Raw genomic sequence first — 20,981 nt, 5'->3', positions numbered from 1 at the left:
ATAATAATAATAATAATAATAATAATAATAATAATAATAATAATAATAATAATAATTTATTTGTATCCCGCCCCTCTGAGAAAAATTGGAGTGGCTAACAAGTTAAAAATACAAAACATATCAAATCCCTAGTACCCTCCCCCCCTTAAAAAGGTATTAAATCTGATAGAGAAATAATGACCATGGCCTGTGACATCAGAAGGGGTGCCTGGCCAAATGAGTGTAGCCAGGCACCCCACATCTGCCCTTAGGGGTGCCTTCAGAATAGGTGAAATGGAAGGAAGAAGTAAGGGGTGTATGGTGGCAGATCCACAACACTGCAGTGACAGACAGGCATATGAACCTTTTGACACGCCAGCCCAGAGACTGACCCAGGTCAGAATTCAAGGCAGGGTAGCCTGGACTGGACCCATGGTATCCTGCCATGTGCTTAGTAGATCCATGCAAATTGATAAACGTACGTAATAAGCAGAATTTCTGTCTCTGAAAACAACAACAGTTGGGCAACCTGCAATATGAAGTTTTAATCACATAATCATAAGAGATGGAAGAGACGCCATGGGGTCCAACACCCTGCTCATTCTAAAATCTCCAACTAGAACCATGATGGCGAACCAATGGCACGCATGCCCTCCCTGGCATGTAAAGCCATTTATGAGGGCACACAAAGATGGGTGGGTGGGTGGGAAGAAGAGGAACAGGTACATGACAGTTCATCCTCTTCCCACCGCCTGCCTGGGTCCTCAGCTGAAGACCTGAGATGGGGAGGAAGGGGAACAGGTGTGCCCAGGCCCTAGCTGTCTCAGCTGAAGGTCCAGGCAGGCAGTGGGAGGGAAAAGAGGCACAGGTGCTTGCCTGTTCCTCCTATTCCCACCATCTGCCCAGGTCCTCAGCTACCTCAGCTGAGGGCTTGGGCAGGTGGGTGGGGAGAAGAGGCAGCAGAAAACAAGCCTGCACCCTCCTTTTTGTCATATTTACATGCTTTCAAATGTTTTTTTTACAGCTCACTTTTTTATTTCATCATATACCAATATTTTCAAATATACGGTAAATAAATGTGTGGCATATATGCCACCAGAATAGGGCCATTGGTGGTCCTCCCTGGAATGTAAAATACAAGCTCCTGTGCCTGGCCTTCTCCTTTCTTATTCTTTTTCTTTCTGGGAACACAAATTCACACCTTCAAACTGAGGAAGCCCATACAAGCCTCCAAAAAGTGTATGTGCGCATAAAATATATACTTATAAAATCAGAATTCTTTAACAAAATATTGTTCTGTAATCATTAGAGGGTTAAAGTTGTCTAGAAAAATAGGCAAGCTACATTCAACAGGGTATTTCTCCAAAAGAAAAAGAACAAGTCAGACAGTATTAATTGAGAAAAAAAATAATTTCAGAAATTAGTATTGACAGAGTGTATTAGATAAAAAAATGTTCTGGAACTGTAAACTGCAGGACATTTTTAAGTCCTTAAGTGCCATGAATAGGTACACTCTGATGTTTCATACTTCTCTAAAAATCAATGTTTTCATAAAATGCAATCTGAGGTGACTTTATGTGACAAAAGGTCTTAGATAAAACTTTTTGACATCCAATGTCATACATAAGGCTAAGGAAACATATTGATTTTACCCCTGTTCTTTTTTCTGATGAAGGACTTCATCACAGGTTGCACTTTTCAATTCATCGGGGATTGAAGAATTCAAAATTGAATTAACAGTCAGGCAACGTTCATACCGCTCCAACATTTTTTTAATTTTTTCTTTAGACACACCATGAATATTTCGCCTAAACATAAACAAAAAAATCCAAAACATTTGAGATCCTAACACCATAATAAAATCATACAGTATTTTACTTAACACATTTGAAACGTGTGAATAATTTATTTAGGTTAAGTTGATTTATGGGACATTACAATTGAAAAACAGGTACAGAATATTTACCTTACTGGCTTTATAAAGGTCCAAAACACGCTGCAGAAATAATCCAGTTTGAGACCACTTCAACTGCCATGACTCAATGCTAGGTAATTCTGGGAGCTGTAGTTCTGAGACATTTAGGCTTGTCTGTCAGAGAGCTCTGGTGCCATAATAAACTACAATTCCAAGGATTAGTAGTGTAGTGGAGTCTCCTTCCTTGGAGGTCTTTAAGCAGAGGCTAGATGGCCATCTGTCGGGGATGCTTTGATTTGGATTTCCTGCATGGCAGGGGGTTGGACTGGATGGCCCGTGCGGTCTTCCAACTCTATGATTCTATGATTCTATGATTCCCTAGTACTGAGCCAAGGCAATTAACGTGGTCTCAAACGGGATTATTTCTGCAAGTGTCTTTTGGACCTTTGTATAGAAAAGCAAATGAAGAAATGTGTTTTTATTTTAATTTAAATTTAATGGGATATTATTAAAACAAAAAATAAATACACAGCAACACAAAGAAGAGGGAGAAAAGAATATCAAATTACTACTTATGCCTACAGACCTAAATGAACACATACTTACACACAATAAACACACTAACCATAAACACAATAAAGGACTTTCATCTTTCTTCTGCCACAGTCTTCTATCTTAACCTTCCACATTTCATCTTCTCATATAAAGCTAAGCAATTAGATAAAATTCTACCTTAACTTCTAACCCACAAACTATGATGTTTTCTTACAACTAACAGACAATTCTTGAATTTATATATTTTAGTATCAATTACTAAAACCTATTACCTTTGTATTCCCTTCCCTCTGGTGTACATATTCTAAAAATAATTTCTATTCTTTCAAGAAACCATTTATAGATTTTTCCCCTAATCAGATGCATTAGTTTCTCCACAATTTTCATCATTTCCCCCCACTATTCATTGGTATTTGGAAATTGGGAGTCTCTTCCAATATTTTGCATATACTAATCTACCTACCAATACCATATACCACACAATCTTCCCATGTTCTTTTTCTGTTTTTTAGTTTTCATCACAAATTACTAAAGAGCTCTAGATTTTTTGTTGACAATTTTGATTTCAATATTTTCTGCATTTGTGATTTAATACAATCTCACACCTTTTTTTCCTTTTTCTCTTTTTTACACCTCCACCATATATGGGGTTTTTATTGGATTTATTACATTTCCATTGTTTATTATTAGTTCCCTAATTTATGTATTATTCTCTTCTTTTTTATTATACTAATATGTCTGCATAGGTTAACCAACCATTTTCCAAAGTGGCTCCTTTATAATACACCATTTCTTCCACAGAGATCCAAAATTGAATTTTTTGAATGTTTTGCGCCTCAGACTTTCCCATAATTCAGCCTGTAGGAACTGCAACACATGTTTTATTCCCACATCATCCAGCATTACAACTTTCTCAGTACACCAAGTCACAAAAGTTTTCCAGGTCCTATTGTAAATCTCTTTTGTTGATTGTCTCCTTGAAGCCATAAGTGTCCACTACTTCTTTGGAATAACCACATCTCTCAAGGTCCTTCCTCTCAATTCCCATGCAGTCAGTTCCAACCAATCTGGGTTTGGATGATGAATTAAACTGTGACTCAATAGATTCTGTCTTTTTGGCAATCATGCTGGTTGCGCTACTGAAAAGAAATAACATTAACGGGAACCATGGTTGCCTTGGCCAATATGGTGCTATTAGCATTGCGTACATCCTTTCTCTTTGCACTTTTAGTAATACCTTTTGCATGATCTTTATGGGCGGAAAGAAATAACAGCACCCTTTCAGCCACTCAACCATTAGAGCATGGTAAGATTCTGTTCCTGAGCTTCCATCTATCAAAATATATCTTCTTAACCTACAATTCTTTTCTGATGCAAAAAGGTCCAGCTGAAACAGACTAAAAAGATCATCCAAATCCTTGAACACTTCTTTTTTTAATGTCCATTATCCTGGAGGAATCATGTTGAGACTAAGATCATCTGCTCACACATTTAGCTTTCCTCTCAAATATACTGCAGATACGGAGCTGAGATGCTTCTCCACCCATTTAACAACTTGTTTGACGCTGTCATGAAAGTCACAGAACAAACCCCCTTGATTGTTAATGTAGGCCCTTATTGTCATGTTGCCTGTTAGAATCTGTGCATGCTGACCCTTTACTAATATTGCGTCGTCACTTACTGCTAGCTTGACTGCCTTCAGCTCCAGGTAGCTTATATTGTCTATCATGCTCCATACTCCTTGTGTTGAGAAATGCTTGCAATGCACCCCTATCCTGTTAAGACTAACATCTGTTATCTGAATTTCTCCTTGAATCATCAAAGGCATTCCCATGTTCAAATTATTGTCTGAGAGCCACCACTTTCTTATACGAAATGGTATCCTTACTGTCCAATGTTGCTTTCTTCCAATAGTTCATTCATATGGTATCAGAAGACTCTGTACACATCTGGAATGATATCTTCCCCAAGTAACTAGGTGTATGGTTGATATCAGAAGACCCATTCTTTTAACTAGTCACATTAAGTCTGCAGTTCTTGAAGATCTCAGCCATGGTGATTCTTTTTTCAACTTCAACTTCCTGATCTGTAGAAGGCGCAAGAAGCTGCTTTTGGTGTCCAATAGTGCTCTCAAATGTTTCAGCTTCCTCGTTGGCATTATATGGTTCCTTTTGTAGTTTACTACAAATCCATAACGTTCCACAGTCAGTCTCTTCTTGTTTAGGTAAAACATCTCTTAAATCTGCCTTTAGTAATATGGCGTTGAGATATGGGTACAACTGTATCCCCTTTTTGTTTCAGGTAAGCAATCAATGGTACAGTATCAACATTTTGGTGAACACTCTGCAAATGTGCAAGGCCAAAAGGTAATGCAATGAACTGATAATGGTCCTCTTCGTATTCGAACCTGAGAAATCTCCTGTCTGTTACTGCCACAAGAACATGGAGTTAAGCTTCCTTTAACTCTATTGAGACCATCAGATCCCCTATTTGCAAATTGTCCTTTATTGTCTGACGTGTTTCCATCGTGAAAATCTGAGATATTTCAGATTCCCCCAGCGGGTATTTGGGTGGCATTTTTCTGTCTCATCCCTTGTCTGGCTCCTGCTTGCTTTTGTTTTTCCCAGTACCTTTTATATTTTTCTCCACGCTCTTTCCTTTGGTCTCCTCCTTATGTTTCGTCTCCATCATTCCTAAACCTACTCTTTATTTTCAATTTCTGTTCTTAATTTATTGGAGAAGAGAGTCTCAGGTCTGGCTGGCAGGGCAGGTAAATAAAAATTGACAGAGAAGGAGGGAGTCTCAACGGTTACAATGGAAAAAGCATTTTAGATTTCTGGTTGGCACATGGGATAAAACCTAGACGTGGTGGATTGCTCTACCTGCTATCCTGAGAATTCCACAGCACTAAGCCATGGCAGTTAAAATAGTGTCTAGATTATTCTTGTAGTGCGGATGCAGCCTGAGAGTGTGGCAGAAATCCCCAGCATCTGAACTGACATATTTGGGTTCAGTAAAAGCTGCTCTTACTCTTACTGGGCTCCTTTCTAGCTGAGAATATGTCAATATTTCAACTACAAATGCTGTAATTGAATTGTTAGAACTATTATTGTTATTTACCTTTCCAGTTCTTTTGGTTTAAACTTCCACCACGTATCTGGTTCACGAAATATAACTTTATATTTGTGTTGCTGTGACTAAATAAAAGTTAAAAAAAATAAATCAACACATCACTCTACATTTCCAAATTGTTAAGAATACAGTTAAAAAATGAATCAAATCTTATTTTAAAAAATATCTCACCAACCATTTATCTGCTTCTAAAAATGCTGTTTTCCCAGAACTATACAATATAAATACCCTTAACATAAACATATACAATATGTCTATGCATGTTATGATTGTTCATATATATATGGCTTGTCCTGCCAACTGTTTCCAGAACCTAACTATAGACTGCAACCTAATGAACATTTATTTGGGTATATGCCCTACTGGATTCATTGGAGTGGCTGTTTCTTTTACTGTTAGGTATCCTGGGATTCATTTAGTGGGTCTTGACTTTATGCTCCCCAACAACCATTAGGCCATCCCTGATCCTCCAATAAGTATAATCACACATAGAGGATATGTGCCTAAAATACACCATGCCATCTACTACTGCACACAGAAAAATTTAACAGGTTTTCAGGTTCAACATCCCTAAAGATGGAATACTAACCAAGGCAACATAAGGCTTCATTTCCCAAGCCTGAGTGTTCGTGTTGTCTATTATTATAGGAGTGATCCTTTTTTCAAACGCTTCTTTGGCTGAAAAATATATCAGTAAGTTAAAGACGTCATTACAAAATCAGTATTTTGTTAGATCCTATTTAAAAGGCAATCATAAAAGGATAACCTCAAGCTTTATGATGTGTGAGGTATGTGTCACATGTGTAAAAAGACACGTGTAGTGGTTTGAGTGTTGGACTATGACTCTGGAGACCAGAGTTGAATTCCCCACTCGGGCGTGGAAACCCTTGGCTGACGTTGGGCAAGTCACATGCTCTCAGCCCCAGGGGAAGGCAATGGCAAACCTGCTTGGAACAAATCTTGCCAAGAACACCCCATGATAGGTTTGCCTTATTGTCAAGGGAACTATCCTGGGTGTGGAGGTGTGTCAACCAGTCCCAGATGGGGTTACACGCCCCCTAAAAGATTATGTTCACAGGATAGGGATGCTTCTACAGCTGTTGCTCCAAAGGACAGCTCAGACAGATGCAAAAGCGAGGAGTGCTCACTATCAGCTTTGGCTGTTACATCAGCTACACTTCTACCTAGACCTGCAGGACCTAAAGATGGTAGTGCACTGGTAACGTCAAAGTTGGACTTTTCACATATGCTGTACATTGGGCTACATCTGTACCAAGTTCAGAAACTTCACTCAAAGCACGGCAGCCAGACTGCTTACTGGGACATCCAGGAGTGATCATATTACACTAATATTAAAATTACTCCACTGGCTGCCAATTAGTTTCTGGACAAGGTACAAAGTGTTGGTTATCACCTTTAAGGCCCTACATGGTTTCGGTCCAGGTTACCTACAGGATCACCTCGTCCCATATAATCTGCCCCGTACATTCAGGTCTTCTGCTGGACATTTACTCCAATCAGCCAGGACTAGGTTGGCAACTATCAACCAGAGGTCATTTTCTTCAGCAGCCACTATACTGTGGAATGACCTGGCAGGAGAAATTTATCATCTGACTATTCTGTCCGAATTTAAAACAACATTGAAGACCAGTCTCTTCCAGCAGGCTTACCCAGATGATTTTTAAATTGTGAATTTAGATGATGAATTTTACATGTGGATTGTTTTAAAATGTATTATGTTTTATTTGTTCTTTAAAACTGTTGCATGTTTTAATTAAAGTATTTTAATTGATGTTGTTCACTGTTAATTTGTTGTTCCTCCATGGGGAGAGGTGGACCAGACACAAATGTTGTTTATAGAAAGTTCTATACCATGTTTATGCAACTGTTCTTCAACTATATCTACAATATCTACAACCATTCTACTTCTGCATCTGTACCTACTACTGCATATCCACACCTACCTCGTTTTCGATTCCATTCATGTGCTTCTGCTAAACAATCAACATCAAATTGGTACTCCCCATTTTTTTGGTAAAAATAATCATCTGTACTCAGGATGATTCCATCAGGATTATCTTCAAGCAGAGCCCTATGTGAAATCATGGGAAGAAATTTTATATATATATATATATATATATATATATATATATTCAAAACAAGTTTTCTTTACGCTTGCACGTATGTATGTATGTACATGCATACACATACACTCTCTTACTTTTAGCTTTCAGATTAAAGAGATGGTTCTTGTGAAGATGAACTGATTTTTTTAACAATGGTAATATTGCTGATTAGACAGTCTAAAACAGGACTTGTGCTCTTTGTAACACTCAGTGTTTCTGCTTTGTAAGATAACTAGAGGGAAGCTAGTAATCTAACTACTGCTGCCCTTCCAAGGTCATACAAAACAGTGCAAGATCTCAGCCTGGCAAAACTAAATTGGCTGTATTTTTTTGTGTTAAACACAGAGATCAGAAGTCTGGGCTCCCTACCATCACCATCTGCAACTCCCTTATCCAGATCAATTCTTTGCCCCTATTCAGCGTTAACCATGATTTTGCAGGTGAGCACTGATACAAAATTATCCGCTCATTAAGTAGACCTCAAACAGTGGCTTGAAGTCAATCTGTAAACTATGGTTACGAAGAAACCAGACTTGTATGTGTTTATACTTAATTCAAAGCCTGGAGGGGGAAGAGGGGGGAAGGGGAGAGGAGGGGAGGGAGAGAGAGGGAGAGATAGATAGAAATATCCCATTATATAACATAAACAAGTAACCTACCTTGCCAAGTATGATTTGCCAGACCCTGGAACCCCTCTAAGAAGAACAAGGACATGGCCTGCAAAAATAGTCTTTCTTCTCGCCGAGTGGCAACCAGGAAGCTGGTGTCTTTGAGAGAAGTTCATTTTTTGACTTCCATCTTTATTTTCCAATACCTCTGGCACATAAGAGCTGCCCCAGGATTGTGGAAATGCTTGAGAGGAACATATTTTTCTAAGACTCCTGAAATCTGAAGCAGGCCTCCACTTCCCAGGGCTGATCGCAACTGGAGTTACAAAGCTGTGACTTGTAGTTTGAGGATAAAATGAAGGATAAAAAATAGGCTCCCATGAATGCTTCTGAATCACAGAAAATTCTGAATTCCATGGCTGCTGAGATGGGTCAACATTTGTAAAAGGTGTTAATGTTAAACTGGATCCAGCACATAGATCAGGCACAGCAGCATTTTTAGGACTGTGATATGTAGCGTTTGCATGTTCCTGATTTTCAGTACTCTGTGAATTAAAACTGTCTGATGTACCTGTTTCACATTCACCAAGTCCCTGGCACTGTTGGGTTGGTGTTCCATTTACAGTTGTAAGGTCCAAAAAAACATTGTGTGTTTGAGATGGGTCAGTATCAGACACTTCCATGTTGGCTAGGGTAATATCTTCTGGCACTGCACCACTGTCAAGTACTACTGCAGGCAAACTATACCTCTCAGGGACTGGTGCAAAGATATCTGTCTCATCTAATGGGCCATCCTTTGTCTGAACACTTGGTTTTCTACAAATCAGTTCAGAGGATTTGTAGTAATCTGGATTTAACAAAGCAAAGGTGCTTTCCAATTTTTCACTGTCTGTTTCCATTTGTTGTGAAGAAAGCGTGGCATTATAACCCGAAATGGATTCTGCATTCTGAGATGACTCCTTAACACAGTCAGAACTATTATAATAAAAGGCCAGAGAAAGATTACCTGAGATGTGGTTATTTTCTGAATCCTTCATTTCACTATCTACATTATGTTCCTCCAAAGAATCATGTAGCAAGTAAAATAGTTCTTCAGATGACAAAGACTTTTCAGATTCTTTACTAGAGCTCACAGTTTTTATTGCAGTAGAACTTTGGCCCTCTGTTTCAGAGCATAGCTGATTTTCACCAACCAGCGATGTAGATATGGAATCAAAACCTGAGACTTCAGATGTTATTTCCTTTGCAGCTGTGGACAACTCCAGTAGATAATCCATTGTGTCTTCCACTATCAAACAAGGAAAGATCAATGTTGTGGGAAGTTATACTACACTTACTATGCAGAAAAACATTAGGAACACTACAGAAAATAGACATGATATCTTCTATGTTCTTTTGAAGGTTACCTGGCTCTCCAAATATCCTGCAGCTTCTGAGTAAATGTCTTTTTGCCCATTCTACAACCAAAAAAAGTTGAAGACTGACAGATGAAGTGTTTCAGTCACAGAAGGGGCAAAGAACAGTGCTTTGAGATAACTGTGGCCTGTTACAGACTGCCAAAATAAAGCTGCTTTGGGTCTCTTTGGAGGTATGCTATTTAAATGATGCATGGTCGCACCAAAGCCACACTCCATTCCTAAGCACCGGAGTGCAACTTTTGGTGCAGCTTCCGGATTCTTAGGATGTATGCATCATTTAAATAGCATATCTCCAAAGAGACCCGAAGCAGCTTTATTTTGGCAGTCTGTAACAGGCCTGAGGTAATTTGTCTATTTGAGGACTATTATAAGGTCCATACAGACAGACCAAAATAAAGCTGCTTCGGGGTCACTTTGGGGGTATGCTGTTTAAATGACACACGCATCTTAAGAGGCCAGAAGCCGTGCCAAAACTGTGCTCCAGTCAATAGGACTGGAGTGTGGCTTTCGCACGACTTCTGGCTTCTTAGGATGTATGCATCATTTAAACAGCATACCTCCAAAATGACCCGAAACAGCTTTATTTTGGCCTGTCTGTACAGGCTCATAATCTACTTTTTGATACTGATTAAAAAGTAATGCCTGCATTCAGCACACGATTACAAAGATTGTACTGATTCAAATGAAAATAATGAATATGGAACTCAATGCTGAATTCAGAGCATATATCCTAAATAAAATCAAAAGATGAGGTGAGGTATTAGTAAATAATGACAATATATTTTTTCTACTCTTTTAAAACCTTTATGTTCTCTGAAGATAAAGTTCTAAATATAACTTCAAAAGAGGAAGTAGTAAAGAAAGACGAAGATGCTTAAGAGGTGCTACCATAACAATTTAAACCCAAATCCTGAGTATGAAGGACAATGTAGCATGTACTGAATAAATGAAAAAAAATGTAGTTAATAAATATCACAAAGAAGAAACAAAGAAGTCAATTATGGCAGTGAGTAAAGCCTTTCAACAAAATAAGCAAGATGAATTGTAAATTTTAGGAAAGAGTGTTGACTGCAAAATGTCACTGAGATACGTAGTACTGTAGTCGGGTATGCATGCACAAATGAACAGAAAACACAATACAGTGCCCTCTGACCTGGAATAACCTTCACTGATAATATTTGCATGCATACTCTACTACTTATCTCCAAGAGTTAATAGGTATGCTTAATTGCTGATCTAAAGGGAATGTTACACTGATAACATTTGTGACTTCTACACAGGGAAATGTGATAAAAAAATTGAAAAAAATGTCACTGAGAACACAGATCACTCACATACTAAGAACTGCTATTGTGTGTGACACTTCTGAAAGCCATCAAAGATATGGATCTTAGAAGAATGGTGGTGGTTTTAGCTATTTCTCCAGTGAAAAAAATGAAGACTGACATAGCTCTTAGTACTAACAACACAAAACAGAGCCTAGAATGTGCATTTGGTAAAAAAATCAGTACCACCATCCGATAGCATACACTTTTATGCAGCATACCATATACTTTTATAGTATAAAGTTCTTGTCTGGTATAGGAGATTGCCAGAAGATAGGACTCTCTGGTTTCTATTACAGACTCTCTGGGCTTTCCATGAAATCAACCTTGTAATTAACTCTTCCACATGACTTTTTTAATAAATACTCTGTGCTTTAACATACACAAAACACACAGACCTCATCAGGTATGCAAATGTTATAATGGCAATAGCTTTCAATGTCTGCAGACTTTTTCTTAAATCTAAATGGCATAAGGGGAATGTATGTTGTTGAGCTGTCATATTTTAATAACTCTAATTTAAAACATTTATACTACTTTCAATAACTTCCAACTATAGTTTCGAATCTAATGCAAGCCTAGTATCCCTTATCTGAAATACATGGAACCAAAGTGTTTCTGATCCTATTTTATTTTTTGGACTTTGGAATACTTGCACATATTTTGGAATATTTGCATATTTGGGGATCCCATCACCCACCCACATCCGCCTTGTAAATGAACAAGCAGGACCATCGCAGCCAGCACCTCAAAGGCGGAAGCAAGTGGCTGACAGGCTCCCTGGAGGTGGGGCTTACTGCCACTTCTGCTGCTGTTCTATACCATTAAATATAAATATAAGCACTATGCACAGATCACAAATTACTCATACTAATTACAAATATCAAATATCAAAAATAATAGTGAAACTCAAGAAGAAAACCAAACCAGTTATCATATCAAACTATGATCTAAATAATATCTCAATAGGATTTATTAACAATATAAGGAACAGATTTTTACTACTAAGCATAATAGACCGAGGACCAGAAGAACTATGGTATGAAGCCAGGGACATAATAAAAGAAGAATGCAGACAGACACTTTCAACAGACAAAAAAAGAGAAGAAACCATGAATGACAGATAAAATTCTACAAGCAATAAAGAAGAGAAGCAAAACAAAACGGAGTTAGCAACAAACTAAGAACTATGAATACAACAGTACAATGGCTAGCGTGAAAAAATAAAGAAAACTACTACAATGACTAATGCAGAGATATAAATACAAACAACAAAAAGGGAAGAACGAGAGACCTATTCCACAAGTTCTGGAAAATCAAATGAAAGTTCAAACCAAGGACCAGGACTCTCTATGACAATAAAAACAACACAATTCAAGACTAGGAAGGAATAAAAAGATGTTGCGTGCAATACACAGAAGAGTTATATAAAATGTAAAGTTGAAGGCTTTCATGGCCAGCATCCATAGTTTTTTGTGGGTTTTTCGGGCTATGTGGCTATGTTCTAGCAGAGTTTCTTTCTGACGTTTCGCCAGCATCTGTGGCTGGCATTTTAAGAGAATGAGAAATGAGAATGATATAAAAGTTATATATGAGAAAGAGTTATATATGACAAAAATGAAGGACACGTAGAACAAAGAGCCATATGAAGATGAACCCCAAATTCTAAAAAGTGAGGTGGAAGCTGCAATGAGGGAAATGGTGAAAAACAAATCACCAGGAACAGATGATATTCCAATCGAACTACTGCAATCCACACTGACAGTCAATTCTAGTATTATGGGTATGAGCTTGCAGGAACTAAGCAGAGCTGTGAAAGACAGGGAGTCTTAGAGATGTCTCATACATAGGGTTGCCATGGGTTGAGATTGACTCAAGGGCAATTAAGAACAATAAAAAATAAGCACTTCAGCATCTGCCACCCATCACATGAGGTCAGATGTGGAATTTTCCATTTGTGACATCACATCAGCACTCAAAAAGTTCTGGATTTTGGAGCATTTCAGATTAGGAATGCTCACCATGTATTCAAGTCACACAAGTGTGAACTGACTGATCATCCAATCTTTCAGGACAAACACTTTTTGCTGAAAGGAGAACCAGTGAGATATTTATACACCACTTAAAAGTAATACAGTAATCTGTTTTGGGGGGATTTTTTTTTTTACAAAACAAAAGTAAAACACTCACAATGAATTGGATCTTAATTAAGGGCTTCCCCCCCTGAAAAATCACATCACCGTATTAAACACACAGGTTGATACAAATGATAGAATTTAGTTTACCTCGGAAATCACATTCAGACAGCACCATGTAAATGACAGTGGGATCCAAGTCAGAAAATATTTCTGAAAGATTACTGATGAGCTCCTCTTTCTTGATTCCATGTGGCATTCGTAACATTGCTTGATCTACTGTTGAAGGCATAAAGCCAGCTGGAACTGTCTCTGAGTTTTTGATCTTTTTCGATGGACTCACACTTAGATTTTTCTTTTTCTTTGGCATTTTCCTTCTCAAAATAATCTTTTGTGTGTGGGTTTTTTATCACATGATGATAGTTATGTCAAGAGCAAAAGAAAGGCATTTTTAAAGACCATATATCCAGACAAAAAACCTATAGTGGAGAGAGCGTACAAGTATCTTAAAACATGGAATCATGATTTACTTTTTACAAGACTTTATTTTACAGACAGCGCCTAATGACAATTCTAGAGATAATACACATAGAATCAGAGTTGGAAGAGATCACAGGGGCCTTCCAGTCCAACCTCCCCTGCCATGCAAGAACTCACAATCAAACCACCCCTGACAGCCTCTGTTTAAAAACCTCAAAAGAGACTCCATCACACTTTGAGGGAGTGTGTTCCACTGTCAAAAAGCTCTTACCATCAGGAAGTTTCTCCTAATGTTTAGATGGAATCTCTTTTCCTGTAGCTTGCATCCAATGTTCCGTGTCCTATTCTCCAGAGCAGCAGAAAACAAGCTTGTCCCATCCTCAATATGACATCCCTTCAATTACTTAAACAGGATCATCATATCACCTCTTAAACCTCTCTTCTCCAGGCTAAACATACCCAGCTCCCTAAGTCTCTCCTCACAGCGCATAGGTTCCAGACCCTTCAACATTTTGGTCACCCTCCTCTGGACATGCTCCAGCTTGTTAACATCCTTATTAACATGATTCACTGCATACAGAACAAATACTCAGAGATAACATTTTCAAGGTAAATTATTAGGGATCTTTCTCAACAAATTTGTGATTAAGGGCCAGGTTCAGAAGTCTCATACAGTAGACCCACCCATTACACAGGGGATCTGTTCAGGACTCTCCCGTGTAATGGGAATTGATTGTATGCTCAAATCCCATGCAAAATAATGGGGTGCGCTCCCGCGGCACACCGTGGTGTGTGCGTCACGGACGTACACCCCATTGTTTTGACTGGGGCTTGCCTTCCGCATGAACTCAAGTCCGCACAAGGCAAGCCCATGGAAGGGGCAGACCAACTGTATTTCTAGTAGTTTCCCCAAAGCTTGGCACACCTTGAATAATTTATAAATTGGTGCCTCACAATCATTTTTTTCAAAGTTAGGAGAACATGCTGCCACTGTCCATTCAGAATTTAAGAAAATATAGATAATTATCCTATTCTCTATCAAAGCTTGGTCATCTTCTTTAAAATACAAATCTTTCCCCACATCTCATTTACACCCTATCAATTATTTTGCTCATTTGCACATCTATTTTAAATCATTTTATCTAAATTGGAAATATTTCAAAGCCACCAAAAAAAACTGACAAGGTAAGAGATAGTAAAAAATAAAAATAACTAGCACTACACAATTCAATATGGAGTCACAGACAATAAGCAAAAAACAACTTGTTTTATCTTTAGTTTCAGTGATCCACTTGAGATGCAACTACACACTAGCAGGGAAGGAAAAGCCAGCTTTTGCTGGGCAAAAAAGGAGTGGATCTTTGCCGCTGGCTTCAAGGTGGATTGGGTCCACAGCATGTGTTTGCCGTGGCCCCAATCCATCTTCGGAAGGGGCAACTTCAAGCCACCCCTTCAGGGCCACCTATTTCCCCCCCTAACTTATCTAATGTCAGCAGTTTAACTTTCTTTTGCTCAAGTGTAATTATTACCTTCATTTTTACTCACTCACTCCCTGCATTATTATCTGTTCAATTTCAGACTGAGAAAAATGATTCATTACAGTGCATCTGCGTCATACGTGGGCGCCTTTTACGCAGCTTTCAGCTTATGCTGAAAGCCATATGACAAAAACAAAATGGTGTGCCAAGCCACATGCACAAAGCCCATTATTGTCAATGGGGCTCGAGCATACATGCTATTTGCTTTATGTGGCGGGGGGGGGGGGGTGTCCGGAACGGAACCCTGCGTAAAGCAAGGGCACACTGTACTAGCTGGGTGTTTTCTTTAACTAATGTATGTGAGTCTGTGGGCACAGATAATTTATCATATTATGTCTTGACAACTTGCACAAGAAGCACAAGATTTTGTAACACAGAAGCAAACTTATTCTTCATTTGTCAGTCTATTCCTCTGAATACTAGGTTTTATTAATGCTTGCCTCCTTAGAATAACTAGAACTTCATATTCTCTATTTAACACATCTAACATGATTAATTGCAGTACAACAGCCCACACAACTATGGAGAAATCTGTTGGTGTGTGTACATACATTATACATATGAAGTGGAAATTTTTCAATGGAAAAATGTACCATCAGATTTCCCCCCCGGATATATGACATAAACTCAAGTACAAAGTACCACATACAGCAAGGGTGGACAATTTCAAAACATTTGGGGGCCAACTGCTCAACCCCACCTCAAAACCTGCCACCCACTCCCACAAAGAAAACAAAATTACATTTTATTTCAAAACCAGAAATGACTGAAAGTTTACTTTCAAAGATTTTTGAAGAAGAAAAAACGCCCATACAGGGCCATATACTTGGCTCTAGTGGAAGGTCACTGCTCCTCAGAGCATTTTTGACCCTATATTATTTGGATGGCATGATGGTCCATAGAATGCATGAATTGTGGCCCAATATACATGGTGCGCAGAAGAAAAGGGTGCTGAACAAATATGACACTGTATGCTTGAGGCATTAAGCACAAACTTTGTGATAGTCAAACACAGTATAAAAGAAGGGCGCAAATATTTACTCACTTTGACCAAAAAGGACTCAGTAGCGCCTTCTTCTCCACATTTCATCTGCTTCTGATTAATTGCCAAAGCAAAATACACATCAGTTACAATACATACAGGGTACAAACTTTGCAGTATCTACTTCAGACAACCACCTTGTTTGTATCTCCTCCTGAGCAACCAGTCTGGATTTTTTTTCATTTGTTTAGCTTGATGGTGATATTCATGAACCTATAAGAAAAATAAGCAAAGATTAACATATCATATAAAATCAGCATCTTCATTTACTTGTCCAGAGTTCATAATCTGTGCTGTTACTCACTGCTCACTTCTAAATACCCTAAAGGCTACAAACCAAGAATTTTTCATTTCAGTAGAAGAATGTATACAGTGGACCCTTGGTATCTGCTGAGGATCCCCTGTAGATAAAAAAAAACCATGGATGCTCATATACAATGACACAGTAAAATGGTAACTCTTATATAAAATGGTAAAATCCAGGTTTGCTTATTGGAACTTATTTTTATTTATTAATTTACTTATTTACGGTATTTATACCCTGCCCTTCAGCCCTAAAGGCTCTCAGAGCGGCTAATTTTATATATTTATATATTTGGAGGAATGTTTTCAAGCTGTGGATGCTTGAATCCATGGATAAAAAATCCGCAGATATAGAGGGCCAACTGTGCTACGGTATGAACTTTCAAGAAACCATCACACACAAACTATTTCTATACATTTTTCTACTCCAGTGGTTACATTTAGGTCTCCATCTCCTTTTAGTTAAACATTCTCATTTAAAAAACCCTGTGCTGTTGATCATCGAAACAGTATCCAACTCTTTTTTCAAAGAATTCAAACTGGCTTTTCGACTCTTAGTAGAGGGGCATATGGGTAGCTGTTACAGGAAATGGTTGAAAAGAAATTTACATCTGAAATCAAATCACATTTATCTCTACTGTTTTTCATTTCTCATAAAATCTTAGAAATTCTTCACAGTCTTCTATAAAATAAGAGAAGCCTCCCAGTCTCTCTGTCTGATGCGGAATCAGGGCGGCTGGCTCCCGTACATGGTCAGGCACCTTGTTTCTGTGTCAGATGGAGCAACTGGGGGGCTTCTCAGATGGATCGCTTGCTGGAAAGGCAAGGAGCATTAGGGGGTGCTGTGTGAACAGCCTGGTTTTGCCACAGAGTTTCTTAGAAATTCTGCACAAAACCAGAGCTATTTTATCCCAGGATAAAGGCTCTGCACAAGCAGAATTGGGGCCAATCCCGCCACTGGTGTTTTGGTCTTTATCGTGTAAATTAGGCAACACAAGGCCAGGGGGAAGCCAGGCCATTTGGCCCCTGCAGACAATCCCCTTGACTTAAGAAATTTGTCTTTAATTCCTCCTTTCCTAATGGAAACAATTCCAAAGAATCTCAAACTATTATGAAATTGCTATCAAATCTATCATTGAGTCAATGGAGAAAGAAAATGTAGTTCTTAATTATTATGAAGAACTTTTTCTTTCTTATGTTAATTGCAATATTATTGCATCTCTCTCACATCCCTATTAGAACCATAGAGTTGGAAGAGACCACAAGGGCCATTCAGTTCAACCCTCTGCCATGCAGGAAATCTCAATCAAAGCATCCCCGACAGATGGCCATCCAGCCGCTGTTTAAAGACCTCCAAGGAGGGAGACTCTACTACACTCTGAGGGAGTTTGTTCCACTGTCCAACAGCCCTTACTGTTAGGAGGTTCCTCCTAATGTGGAGCTGGAATCTCTTTTCCTGTAGCTTACATCCAGTGCCATGTTCAAATCTCTGGAGCAGCAGAAAACAAGCTTGCTCCATCTTCAATGTGACACCCCTTCAAATACTTAAACAGGGTTATCTATCACATCACCCCTTAACCACCTTTCTCCAGGCTAAACATTCTCATGTGGATTTTCAGAGAGACTTTCTTATGAGATATTTTACTTAACCTTTTGGTGTATTTTTATGCCAATACATATGTGTATGTGTGAATACAAACACATTGTAAAACAACAAAAATAGAAATAATATTGCTATGACCAACAGCAGGGTAGACTAAAGCATAATTATGTGTGCCACAGGCATTTGTGTTCTATATGAGTGTTTCCTGGGCAGTCAACACTGGTTCAGCAACTGTGAATGACTAAAGTTTCAAGTAACAGACAACAACAACAACATATATGTGCCCTGACTGGATTGCATCTCCATATTCAGTATGCATTGGTAATTAAGAATATTTCTGTTGTAATTACCTGCCATATTGCTGTGGTGAAAATACCACTGTAACACCAGCGAAACTAAAACAAATATTTATCATGCTAAAGATGCCTTTAGGAAAGAGGAAACACCTTAAAGATTCAGCACTAAAGTATGTTGTACAATTTGAGAGAGTTCACATTACAACATGGTCATCCTCACAACTTGCCCAATAAGGAAATTTAAACCAGGTGTTCACAGTGTTGGGTCATCATTAGAAACCATCATTTATTTTTAAAATTAATAATGCCTCTACATACTGATACCAGGAAATCCATTCAAAATTAATTAGTGCTTTAAAAAAAAAGAAGTTCAAGGGACAACTAATTGTCCATTTTTCATATTTATGTTTTGCAAAATTGAAATAAAATGCAAATAACAAAAGCAATAGCTGCTTCGTTTATACACCGCTCCATACTGAACTAAGCACTCCCTAAGCAGTTTACAACTATAAACTAATTGCCCCCAACAGTCTGGGTACTCATTTTAGTGACCTCCTCGGAAGGATGCAAGTCTGAGTCAAGTTTGAGCTCTGGCTAGAACTGAACTCACAACCTTATGGTTTTGAGTGAGTGGCTGCAATACAGGCATTTAACCACTGCGCCACTACTGCTAATCATATAGATTAATACTGGTTGGGTATTAACCACTTTTTTCTTTTTACTTTGCTCTATGTGCCTCCAAGTTGACTCTGGGGCTGAACACACAGGCAGGATACCATGGGCCAACCCTTTAGTATCCTACCTACAGCCTTGGCCTGTTCCCATGCCTGGTACCTACTTGGGCTGGCAAGGCAACTAGCTGGTGGGTGTAAACAGGCCCACCTACCACCACTGCATTCCTTGTGAAGGCCTGTTGCAGCCGGTAAGATCAGAAATGGGGTGCTTGGCTTCATCCATGTGGCCAGGTGCTCCTGATGTCACAAGCCGCAACTGGGGCCTTCACAGGGAATGTGGCAGCCGTTAATATTGGACCTGCAACATTACAATCTTCGAACCCACTGTATACCCCATCTCCACGTGAGAGCTGGACACAGAAGAAAGCAGATAAGAAGAAAATCAACTCTTTGGACATGTGGTGCTGGAGAAAAGTGCTGAGAATGCCACGGATGTCCAAAAATACAAACAAATAGGCCCCACAAGAACAGCCCAAAAGCCTAAAATCTCCCTTGACGCCGAGATGATCAAACTGAGGCTGTTGTGCTTTGGCCACATCAAGGGAAGAATGGACTCACTAGAAAAGATGATAGAGGGCAACAGAAAGAGAGGAAGGCCCCAGGCCAAGTAGCCAGACTCAATCCAGGAGGTCAAGGGCCTGAATCTACAGGACCTAAGCAGAGCAAAGGAGGATTATGGGGCTTGGAAATGTCTTATCCACAGGGTGGCCACAAGGTCAGAGTCAACTCCAGGGCAGTTAACAACAACAACAAAGTTCATGGCAAAACACACCATCTGTATAAACGCTGAGGAAATTTGTCAGCCTGAGAATCCTCAATGGTCCTCAACCTTTGGGCCTCCAGATGTTTTGGACTTCAGTTTCCAGAAGTCCCAGTCAGTATGCTCACTGTTCAGGAATTCTGGGAGTTGAAGTCTCACAGAAAGCATTCTCCAAAGATGCGGGAGGCAAAACGTTAGGAATACACTCTTCTAGAACAAGGACACATAGTCTGAAAAACCCACAACAAAAACTATGGAGGCCGGCCATGAAAGCCTTTGACTTCAGATACCCCAACACTCAAACTCATGCCACAATGGCTCTCTTGATGCATACCAAGGATACAATGTTCACTGGGTAACCTTGGGCAAGTCACATCTTCTCAGCCTCGGGGGAAGACAGGCATGGGCAAATCTTCTTCTGAACCCAGGACAGGGTCTCTGTAAGTCCAAAAAGACCTGAAGGCACACAATAACAACAACAACAACAAGAACAACAAGAACATAACCCTGGCAACTGGCTGTGCCAAATATCCCATGTTGAGTAAGTATGACTGCATCCACACTGGGGAGATAGCAACGGGTTTGGTCCCGCTTTAACCCTATCTGGCTCTTTGCTGTGGGAATTCTGGGAGTTGGAGGGGCACCACACAAACTCCAACTCCCAGAATTCCGTAGCAAAGACCAGACAAAGATTAAAGCGGGACCAAACGGGTTATCCCCCCAGTTGTGGATGCAGCCTTATAAATCATGGCAGCACAACAAGTCCTGCCTTGCTCTTTCTCAGGCCTCTAATGGGAGAAAGAAGGCCAGGATTGAGAAGGGAAAAACGAAAGGAAAAAGCCACAGGACGAGGCTAGCTTCCCCTCCAGGCCTTCCCCCAGCTCGGCCTCGGCCTATTATTTACCTGACGACGTTCCCCGCCTCGCTCTTTCCTGGGCGCTGCCAAGGCTCTCTCTCTCCTCGGTGGCTTCCCAAACGCGAGCGTGGCGCTTAGAGAGGCTGAAGGAGGCGGAGTAGGCCTCCTCGGCAGCA

The 20,981-nt window shown here is 39.4% G+C and overlaps 1 protein-coding gene across 14 annotated transcripts in view; it reads right to left on the bottom strand.

Moving 5' to 3' along the window:
• N4BP2 (NEDD4 binding protein 2) overlaps positions 1 to 20,981 on the bottom strand; it is a 39,913-nt gene extending 18,932 nt beyond the window's left edge. For 4 of the 14 annotated variants that reach the window (XR_006104056.1, XM_042468112.1, XM_042468124.1 and 1 more), the window contains exons 1-8: positions 20,854 to 20,956; positions 16,257 to 16,466; positions 13,344 to 13,672; positions 8,367 to 9,603; positions 7,546 to 7,673; positions 6,171 to 6,259; positions 5,570 to 5,646; positions 1,632 to 1,787 (exon numbers count right to left, since the gene is read on the bottom strand). Coding sequence is in view for 13 of the 14 variants with exons in the window: in XM_042468112.1 (XP_042324046.1) it covers positions 1,632 to 1,787; positions 5,570 to 5,646; positions 6,171 to 6,259; positions 7,546 to 7,673; positions 8,367 to 9,603; positions 13,344 to 13,563 (1,907 nt within the window). In the remaining variant the exon portion in view is untranslated. Of the gene's footprint in view, positions 1 to 1,631; positions 1,788 to 5,569; positions 5,647 to 6,170; positions 6,260 to 7,545; positions 7,674 to 8,366; positions 9,604 to 13,343; positions 13,673 to 16,256; positions 16,467 to 18,509; positions 18,554 to 20,283; positions 20,406 to 20,853 lie in introns of those variants that run through there. The other 10 variants (XM_042468115.1, XM_042468121.1, XM_042468119.1 and 7 more) reach the window with 10 other exon arrangements.

The sequence above is a fragment of the Sceloporus undulatus genome, chromosome 5, assembly GCF_019175285.1.
Source record: "Sceloporus undulatus isolate JIND9_A2432 ecotype Alabama chromosome 5, SceUnd_v1.1, whole genome shotgun sequence".
NCBI lineage: Eukaryota > Metazoa > Chordata > Lepidosauria > Squamata > Phrynosomatidae > Sceloporus > Sceloporus undulatus.
The sequence above is the reverse complement of the archived record's forward strand: the minus strand, read 5'-3'. Positions and strand labels throughout refer to the sequence as shown.